At 37.5% G+C, this 11,272-nt stretch overlaps 1 protein-coding gene across 2 annotated transcripts in view; it reads right to left on the bottom strand.

The window, feature by feature from the left end:
* Positions 1 to 11,272, bottom strand: part of LOC144977333 (uncharacterized) — a 252,281-nt gene that overhangs the window by 126,984 nt on the left and 114,025 nt on the right. For both annotated transcript variants that reach the window (XM_078922418.1, XM_078922417.1), the window contains exon 3: positions 6,033 to 6,278. In XM_078922418.1, coding sequence (XP_078778544.1) covers positions 6,033 to 6,278 — 246 coding nt within the window. The remainder of the gene's footprint in view (positions 1 to 6,032; positions 6,279 to 11,272) is intronic.

The following is an 11,272-nucleotide window of genomic DNA, read 5'->3' on the forward strand; positions in this document are numbered from 1 at the left end:
TTTGTTTAATTAAAGAGAAAAAAAAAAGGTTTAAAAGCGTAAAGAGTTGGAAATAAAACATCAATGTGATTGGCATCTGACATGACCTGAATGGTGTGGTCAATTTGGTAAAGATCGCCATTCATTGACTGATTTGATGCCCGGAAAATTGTTTCGAAATTCCTGTGATAACAGTTGATTGTTGAAACGACTAGACAAAAATTATTGAAGGAACGAAGTTGACGTCACTCAGCTCTTTAAAAAAAAACTATTTTAGGCAGTGATTGGTTATCATTAAATCATATCAATTCAACTATATAAATGTGTTGGTATGTTTAATCTGATTGGCGGATGTTGTGAGTATTTTACCAAAAGGCATAGATAGTATCAATTGATGGATGGTTGGTTGGGTGAATGTATGAATGGACAACAAGACAAAGGTATTGATGATGCCCAGTAGTAAGGAGTCTTGTTTTATTTTTATTTTTGGTTGCATTCATTAAATCTATATTAGAGTTGTTCAGATGTACGAGTAGGTATAATTAGATATATTTGTTAACAAGTGTGAAGAATTTGAAATGAACCATCCATTTTATGAACATGACACGAGAATGCTGTGGTCAGTTTGTAAAGGTCGACAAGTTGACTGGTTTGATGAAAGCACGATCTGATTGTTTGAAAGTCTTATGGTGACTTTTGATAGTTTAAACGTTTAAAAAAAAGATTGATAGCTTGATGGGTGGGTGGATGGGTGGATGGGTGGGTGGATGGATGGATGGATGGATGGATGAATGAATGATAGTAGGAGTGTGCACTTGTGTTTTAGTTATTTTTTTGTTTGTTTGCTTTTTGTTGTTGTTGTTGTTGTTTTGTTTTTTTGTTGTTTTTTTTTTTTTTTTTTTTGTGGGGGGGGGGGGGGGGGGGGGTTTGTAGTCAATATATTATTATTGATGAGATGCATATTAGATTTTCTGACAAGCCTGAATAATTTGAAAGAAACCATCAATTCGATATGTGTATACAACATGACATGACGTGAGAATGCTGTGGTCAGTTTGTAAAAGTCGGCATGTGACTGGTTTTGATGTTTGAACGATTGTTTGTAATTCATGTGATAATTATTGTCGATTGTCGATTGATTGATGGGTATGTGTGGATAGGTGGGTAGGTAGATGGGTGGATGTATGTATGGATTATGAATGGATGGTTGGATGGAATGGTGGACGGATGAATGGATGGATGGATGGATGAATGACAGAAGTAGTCTTAGTATTGTTGTGGTCAATAGTGTTGTTGAGAAATATGCAAATTAAGTTTGTTAACAACCGTGAAGAATTTGAAATACACCATCAACTTGATACGTGTACACAACACGACATGACGTGAGAATGCTGTGGTCAGTTTGTAAAGGTCAGCATTTGACTGATTTTGATGAAGTGCGAACGATTGTTTGTAATTCCTGAGGTAAATGTCAATTGTTGAAAAGATTTTTAAAAAAATTATGATGTATGGTTCATTGGTAGATGTTTGTATCTATGGATGGATTGACGGACGTAGAAATTGATGGGTTGTTAGTTAAACAAAAAACATGGACGCTTGTCACCAACTGAGAGATAACATTTCCAAATGATATGGAATGCATTCTTAACTCTTGGTCTTTAAAAAAAAATTCACATGTACCATTCCCATTCTTGTCAATACATTCCTAATTCTTGGGGTTTTTTTTGTTGTTTTTTGTTTGTTTATTTGTTGTTTTTATTTTAGAGTTTTTTATTTTTGTTTTCTTTTATTTATTTTATTTCCGTTATATTTATTTATCTATTTATTTATTTACTGATTCAGCCATTAAAAAAAATATATTTATTTATTTGTTTTGGCAGTAAGAGCACTCAAACATGTAACCCTATGTTTGAATTTGCGCTATTGCATTTTTCTTTCTTTCTTGTTTTTTTTTTTTTTTTTTTCAATAGAAATAACATTGTTAACGGTCAAGTATTCATTTTACATCTGGGTATGGTGCGTAAATTTGATAGAAGAGCCTTTTCCACGGACTCGTCTTTGTAACACCAACCATTGGACTCGAATCCGGGATTAGGCTATGTGGTCTAGTGGTATGACACTCGCTTTCGGAAGGTCCTGGGTTCGAGCCTTGCTCGGCGCATAGTTGAGTTCTTGGAAAAGGCTCTTTACTCACATTCTCTCATTAAACTCGGGTGTAAAAAAAATTACCTGACCGTTAACAGCGTTGTCTCTGTCGGAAAAAAGTGCAATATCGCCTAACAGGGCGCCATGTCTTGTCCTAAATGTTAAGTGTTGCTGTGGTGAGCGACCCTTGTACAGTGCTTTGAGCATGTTTTGTGGATATTGCGCTTTTTTTTAAAGAACACAAGTGACAAATCAGGGAACGGGCACTGGTGTAAGATAAAGTTATGAAAAGATGAAAATGTCCTGAACGGTGCCAGACACATCAGAATGAGACAGGAGGTCTGGGGTTCAGTCCCCAGTCGAGACAGGCTGATTTTTTAATTTTTTTTAATTTTTTTTGGAGGGGGAGGGGGGGGGGGGAGGTGTTCCTTGGAACATTCTTTCTGCTTTGCCTGGATTTTAATTCTTACACGCTTTTTACAGATCGGGAGGTCTCAGGTTTGAAAGAGTTTTGCCAAGATGAGGATCATATAAATCGACCGATATTTGAAGGACGAGTTTTCTGACCTAAGTTTTAAAATACGTGTCTTTCCAGAGTACGCAATTAACTGGTAACAAGCCTAAATTCATACCGCTAAACTAAACCAGAAAGATTTACAGTGCATGTATACACATTTATTTTTTAAGCTTCTCAAATGATTAGGGCTTTTGTTGTCAAAGAGAAGGATGGGGATGGGGGTGTTTGTCTTAATCCATCGATTCATGAGGTTAAAAAAATAATGGTTGAAAAATATGATTTGTCAATGTTTACGACAACTAAGGGCCCTAGATCAATCCCGTCTGAAGTCGGGATTATTTTTTCTTCTGACCCCCTTGCTCAACCAGCAGTGATTGGGTAGCTGGGTCTATTAGATCTGGCGGAAAGTACTCTGCGGTAGACTAACGTCGTATCCAGCGGGTAGAAAGAATCCCTATTGCCCGTTTCATTCTATGGAAACCAGGATAACCTCCGGCTTCATAGACCTTATGACCCGGAAGGATAAGACGACTTTAGATGCCATCTTTATAATAGACAAAAGTAGTCTTAACATTACAAAGATTATTTTCGGCGAAGGAGATTAACAGCGTTGCCCAAAGTTTACGAGACGACTAGTAATTCTAGCCGGAAAGTCATAGACTACCATAGACTTATGTAAAGAATGCTGACTATTTTTATTGAATACTTCTGGACGACATTCATAAACAAAGCATTGCGTTTTTTTACGGTTTGCCGGTTCCGTCTATAAGTCTTACCGATATACAGCCACGCATTGCTGACAAAAAAACAACATTTCTCATTTTGGCTACAATTTCATTTACAGAGATGTCAACCTTATATATCAGCATTGTGAAATTTGGAAGGAAAAGAAAAGTGTAATTACAAAAAAAAAATAAAAAATAAAAACGTAATCTAAAGCGGACACTATTTCATAAGTAAAATTGAATACCGCGCATACAAGGAGAGCGGCTTGCATAAAATGGAATAAGATATCTTCCGAGGATCTTCGTATCATTCATATTGACACCATTTAACTTTAAAACATTCGTAATTTTCGTTACAGATGGCACCTCTGTATTGACACTTTAAACATAAGATGACATAAGATGATTCTCAAACTTGTCAAAAATTCTTTAAATTTAATCTTCTCCAAAGTCTTATATTTTCAAATTTTGGTACAGTTGGAGGCCATCTTAAATCTAAATCCATTTGTATTTTTGAAGTTTAAACATTACAGGCCAAATATTTTTAAAAAGGCGTTTATACAGTGTTGTACAAAGGATTTGTTTACAAAGTAATTGTTCTTTTATGGTTTACAGGTTTACAGTCAAGTAAAGGACCCATTCAGAAGATATCGACGTCATAAAACAGGATTATGCCAAGACGTCAGATGTCCTAAAACTGACGTCCAGACGTCCCGGGCCTCCAAAAAGACAATGCCTGGTTTTGTGGAGCGCGGAACGGTGGGTACGGAGGACAATAATACTCCCAGAAGGCCAAGTACTTAAGTATTTACTAAATCTATATTATTTAAACGCCGCCACAAACCAAATATAATAATACAACAATATCCTTATATTGTACTGTCAAACATTTAGGAGGATAAAAAAAAATGCCCCGTGGACAATGTATGTCCGGTTAGGTTGTGTTATTTTGACACCTCTCTCTCTCTCTCTCTCTCTCTCTCTCTCTCTCTCTCTCTCTCTCTCTCTCTCTCTCTCTCTCTCTCTCTCTCTGACTGCGGATGTGAGTGTGTCTTATTTTTATTCATTTTCTCCACTCCAAGACTAAACAAATCAATAAACAACTTAATATAAATAAACAAGCTATGGAAGAAAAGGTCCAAATGGGGTTGGGGGGGGGGGGTGGAATTAAGGCAGCAAATTATACTTGTATGAATCCAAGTACGGCTTGACAAGGAGCCCCGATTTTACGTTTTGGTTCTGGGTTTTCACCAGGACAAACATATCGCATACGTCATTTTAAAGTATGTTAAAAAAACGTCTGACGAATAGGGTTCAACAGTCGTGACGTCATTTCCCTCGTAATGACGCACAGTAACTTAGCAACTGGTTCTAAACTAGCGGACTATCGGAACAATGGCGGACACCCTTATGAAATACTTCTCCGACGAGCATAAAAGTGTATCCAGAGGTGAAAAACGTTATAAATCCGATCATATTTTGACTTTTATACACTCTGATCACATGACATGTGAAAAAGTTCTTGCCAGCATGAAGAATAAAAAGTACCAATTTTCTTTGTTTAGATTTAGAACCAAGCTGCTGGTTGATGGGCGGACGTGACATCAGACTATTGAATCCTATTATAGAAACGTAGACACGGTGTCTATAAGGGGATCCCAATTCCCGATAGCTGTGCAGGAAAAGCACTCAGCGCAATCGAAATTTCTTTATTCTTTCCTCTTTTTGTGACCTATATCTGTCCACATAGCAATCAATGACTATTGGGTAGCTGGGTCCTCTAGATTGATTAACATCGTGTCCAAAGAGTAGAAAGCAATTCATTACTGTCCGGGGAAAACTAAACTCGGATTCAAGGGACATAGTGTCTTGTCGCTCTGAGGGACAATTTTTGGGACCCATCACTTCCAATGGGTATTAGTTTAGGGTGACTTCAATGCTAAAAATTGAATTTATAGTTTTTTAAAAACAGTAATAATTTTTTTTAATATATATATTTTTTAAAATGCCCTTTATTCATCCCAAAGGGAAAATGTGCCTTTAGGGTCTATTCCAAGAGAAGACTGGAATAACCCAGCCTCAGTGCACCGCCTCAAATTAAGCTAGGGCGGGGTGACTTGCTAAAGGAAAACAACGCAGCAGCAGCAGCGGATGAGTGATCGAACTCGGTACCTTTCGGGTACGAGGCAAAGACCGTATCGCTAAGCCACGTTGCCCCATTACAATGCGAGGTCCGGAAAAGTAAACGCGTATTATTTTGGTAATCTTGACTTTAGATTTACAATAAATTAACAAGTTCATCCCGACATGATACCAGACCGGCTATGTGGTTAGTGGTATGACACTCGCTTTCGAATCGAAAGGTCCTGGGTTCGAGCCTCGCTCGGCGCATAGTTGAGTCCTTGGAGAAGGCTCTTTACTCACATTCTCTCACCGTACTCAGGTGTAAAATGAGTACTTGACCGTTAACAGCGTTGTCTCTGTCCGAAAAAAAATTGTAATATCGCGTAACAGGCGTCATTTCCCGTCCTACATGTTAAATGTTGCTGTTGGACAAGGACCCAATGTTTAGTGGATATTGCTCTATATAAAAGCTCGATTTAAAAAAAAATATATTTTAGACCGAGGCGGTGGGTGAGATTTTGTTGGATTAGTTCTAGACCTACCTTGAGGACGTCCTCCACAGTACATCGATGCTCCGCCTCATCGTCGGCATCCTTCTCTATCCCTTCGTCATCGGCGTTATGAAAGGCTGCATCGTCGTAGCACTCCTCCCCCTCCTCCTCCGATCCCTCCGTCTGCGTCATGGAGGCGATGAGGGATTCCAGGCCGGCGCTAAGCTGGCGTTCCTCCGTCGGGTCGATACCATAATCCAGAGCTTCGAAGATGGCCCTGCCGAGAACCCGTACCGCCTGGAATTCAAGGAACAAATAACAATACATAAATAAATATATAAATAAAATAAATAAATAAATAAATAAATAAATAAATAAATAAATAAATAAATAAATAAATAAATAAATAAATATAATGCTCAACGTGTTTCTGAATTCTCCATTTAATTAGCACGTAGGCATTAAGACATAATCATATTCTCATTTCATACAGTACACGTTGCCTAACTGCGCTTCAGGAAAGAGGTACAACAAAGGTCATATAAAAAAAAGTCCCATAGCCAGAGCCCTTCCAAAGAAATGTTGAGAGATCTCAAACATCCCACCTAGATGCAAAGTTATGGTTCCTGGGAAAGGCTCTTTACTCTCTCTCTCTTACTCTCTTACTCTCTCTCTCTCTCTCTCTCACACACACACACACACACACACTCTCTCTCTCTCTCTCTCACTCTCTCTATCTATCTATCTATTTATCTATCTATCTATCTCTATCTCAGTGTGAAACGAATATCTGACCTGTAACAGCTTTGTCACTGTTGAAAAAAAACAACAAAAAACACCCCAAATAAAAACCTTGTAATAAGTATCTTACATGCTAAGTGTCGCTGTTTCCTGGTAATCTCTTGAACACATAACGTATAAATTGCACTCTATATAAAGGATCAAGTTAAGCTTACGTTTAAAAAACCTGTGGATAGGCGTTATATAAATGCTATATAATTCATTTATTTGATAACGCATAATCAATGCCGATAATGTATATTATATTACATATCAAAACGATAATCCATTCAACGGCTGATGATGTGGGAGGCTGTTTAACTCACTCAACCCTAACACCGACTATATCCGTAGTTTACCCGGGTTACTTTTATCCTTTGCTATTTATAAACATTTTACATTTTTTGAGACAAATTATAGGCGTACTACCAAAGCTAATGTGTTTAGTTTGTGCATGTTAATGGTAGTTGAATAAAACGATGTACATGCTCATTTTGTATACATTTTTCCAATTTTGAAAAGCAGCAAAAATTTCTAGGATTGAGTGAGTTAACCAGCAGCTGTGGATTGTGTTTGTTTGAGGTACAGATTGATGAGATGGGAAATTGAATGGAGACGCTTGAATGGTGGCCAACATGAACACAAGTTTAAATCAATACCAGAGAAGAATAAAAAAAAAGTACGATATCCGATTTTGAGAAAATAACAAAATAGGGGTGGTTTCATAAAAACAAAAACAAAACTACAATACACGAAGCTGGGGATCGTAATAGGATTGAACTAAACATGAACATATATATATATATATACGGTGTCGGTGTAAGATGCAGTCGATATTACTTATAACTAACGCGCGTAGAATCGCAATGAGATTGAAGTAAGCATGGACATAATATACGGGTGTCGGTATAAGATGTAGTCGATATTACTTATAACGAACCCCGTGTGGAATCGTAATAGAATTGAACTAAACATGGACATATATACGGGTGTCGGTATAAGATGTAGTCGATATTACTTATAACGAATGCTCGTGGAATCGTAATAGAATTGAACTAAACATAGACATATATACGGGTGTCGGTATAAGATGGAGTCGATATTACTTATAACGAATGCTCGTGGAATCGTGATAGGATGAACTAAACATGGACATATACGGGTGTCGGTATAAGATGGAGTCGATATTACTTATAACGAATGCTCGTGGAATCGTGATAGGATGAACTAAACATGGACATATACGGGTGTCGGTATAAGATGGAGTCGATATTACTTATAACGAATGCTCGTGGAATCGTGATAGGATGAACTAAACATAGACATATATACGGGTGTCGGTATAAGATGGAGTCGATATTACTTATAACGAATGCTCGTGGAATCGTGATAGGATGAACTAAACATGGACATATGTACGGGTGTCGGTATAAGATGGAGTCGATATTACTTATAACGAATGCTCGTGGAATCGTGATAGGATGAACTAAACATGGACATATACGGGTGTCGGTATAAGATGGAGTCGATATTACTTAGAACGAATGCTCGTGGAATCGTGATAGGATGAACTAGACATGGACATATACGGGTGTCGGTATAAGATGGAGTCGATATTACTTATAACGAATGCTCGTGGAATCGTGATAGGATGAACTAAACATGGACATATGTACGGGTGTCGGTATAAGATGGAGTCGATATTACTTATAACGAATGCTCGTGGAATCGTGATAGGATGAACTAAACATGGACATATGTACGGGTGTCGGTATAAGATGGAGTCGATATTACTTATAACGAATGCTCGTGGAATCGTGATAGGATGAACTAGACATGGACATATACGGGTGTCGGTATAAGATGGAGTCGATATTACTTATAACGAATGCTCGTGGAATCGTGATAGGATGAACTAAACATGGACATATGTACGGGTGTCGGTATAAGATGGAGTCGATATTACTTATAACGAATGCTCGTGGAATCGTGATAGGATGAACTAAACATGGACATATGTACGGGTGTCGGTATAAGATGGAGTCGATATTACTTATAACGAATGCTCGTGGAATCGTGATAGGATGAACTAAACATGGACATATACGGGTGTCGGTATAAGATGGAGTCGATATTACTTATAACGAATGCTCGTGGAATCGTGATAGGATGAACTAAACATGGACATATGTACGGGTGTCGGTATAAGATGGAGTCGATATTACTTATAACGAATGCTCGTGGAATCTTGATAGGATGAACTAAACATGGACACACACGGCACGGGTTTCGGTACAAGATGTAGATAGTCGATATCAATTGTAACGAACTTCCCTTACTTTCTTGATTAAAGAAGAAATAAATAAAGGTATGAAACGGTCACATTGTTTTGTTTGTTGTTTTTGTTTTGGTCTGTGTTTTTTGTTTGTTTGTATTTTGGTTTGTTTTTTATTTCTGTTTTCTTTTTTTTTCTTTCTTTGTGTGTGAATCTGTGTGTGTGTGTGTGTGTGTGTGTGTGTGTGTGAGAGAGAGAGAGAGAGAGTGAGAGAGATGGGGGGGGGGGGGGGGAGGAGCTTTTGTTCTATTTTCATTGTTTCATTTTTCGTTCCTTTTTATCGTTTTCTTTTGTTTTGCTTTTATTTTTTAAAGACAATAACAAAAAAGATGTGCTGGAACGGTGAATTCCAACAAATTTAAGTCCAGTTCTCCCGTTGTAATAATAATATGTTTATCTGTGTGTAATGAGTAATGGTTGTCTGTGTGTACCTTTGGCAAACTGACAGCTAGGGGCAGGCAGCCATGTCCACCACTGTCCAGTGTCCCCAATTAGCCTTTATATCGATCTGACTATTAACGCATAATGGGCTTGTTACGACATAAGAAGGGGGAGGGGGAGAGAAAATAGAGGGGGTAGAGAGAGAGGGGGGTAGAGAGAGAGAGAGAGGGAGAGAGAGAGAGAGAAAGAGAGAGAGAGAGAGAGGGGGGGGGGGGAGAGATAGATTAGAAAAAAACATATTGAAAGAACGAGTTAGGAGAGATAGATAGATAGATAGATAGATAGATAGATAGATAGATAGAGAGAGAGAGAGAGAGAGAGAGAGAGAGAGAGAGAGAGAGAGAGAGAGAGAGAGAGAGAGAGAGAGAGAGAGGAGGAGAGAGAGATGAGAGAGAGAGAAATGCAGAAGTTATTTGCTATTTGTTTTTCCTCTGTGCCACAAATACGAAGAGCTCAATCGTTCTCCTTTTAAAATGAGAGGTCGAGGTATTTACGCTGTCGTTGCCCAACGTTTTTTTTTTAATCGTCAGATAGGGAGCAATGATTAAACACCACACACACATATAATCACAGAGAGGGACACACACACACACACACACACACACACACACACACACACACACTTTCCGGTTTAAATCTTTGGATAGAAGCCGAATGTCACCTTAATTCATCTTTGGCTGAAATTGAAACATTCCTGGTCAAAATTTAGCCCAGAGAAACTGCTGAAGATGAAGATTATTTTCCTCAGTTTCATTTTTCTCCCCCAAATAACTTCGTATTAGAGTATCTTTACGGTGAATATTACGAACACGGTCTCATTTATATATATTTAACCTCCAAACTCCAAATATAGGGATACATTACAGGAACATGAAAAAATAGTCACCCACCATGTCAATTTGGTATTATGCCGGAATGGATTAGATGAAGAAAATTTAGTTTATGAAGTAAGAATGATCAAAATTAGAACGTTTAACTTATTTCTGTTGTTTTTACTTTTTTCATTGTTAATTTTTATAATATGATTTATTTATTTATTTTTATATTTATTTATTTCTATATTTATTTATTTATATATTTATTTGTTTCTTTATTTATTTATATATTTATTAATTTATTTATATATATATTCATTTATATGTTTATTTATTTATATATTTATTTATTTATTAATTCATTATTTGATCTATTTACTTATTAATTTTTATTTTATTACTATTTTATTTTATTTTTAGATAAAGTAACAACCTTCAAAACAGGCCTTTATCTTAATACAAAATTTATCCGTTAAAGTTCAGATATCACATTTCATCAAAAGATTCGGCCCTTCCCCCCCCCCCCCCCCCCCCACACACACACACACACTCCATGTGATATCGTTTTGAGGCGACTGGTCACATATCGGACACGTATTATTCTTAATGAACTCATCAAGCAGCGAGGCACTAATTTGTAAAGACAGCAAGGCGTGCGATCACCGTCGTTTCTTTCATCTCGCGTCAAACCGCACTTTTCGTTTCTTTTTTTTTACTCTCTCCCTCATTAGACTTTGTTGGTGCAGCTATAACACCGTTTCGTGTTCTGAGGACATTTTCTCTGGCATTTCTCTGGCATTCCCTCCGTTCGATTCGGAGACCCTATCCAAATAGCCCTAATGGCTTGGTCAGGGTTCATTTAACTCCAGGCACGCGTCGCGTCCTCCCTTCAATTCATTTATTTCTTCGTATTGACAACC

This window comes from Berghia stephanieae, chromosome 7, assembly GCF_034508935.2.
Source record: "Berghia stephanieae isolate SIO BIC M18660-M18661 chromosome 7, UCSD_Bste_1.3, whole genome shotgun sequence".
In the NCBI taxonomy this organism is placed as follows: Eukaryota; Metazoa; Mollusca; class Gastropoda; order Nudibranchia; family Aeolidiidae; genus Berghia; species Berghia stephanieae.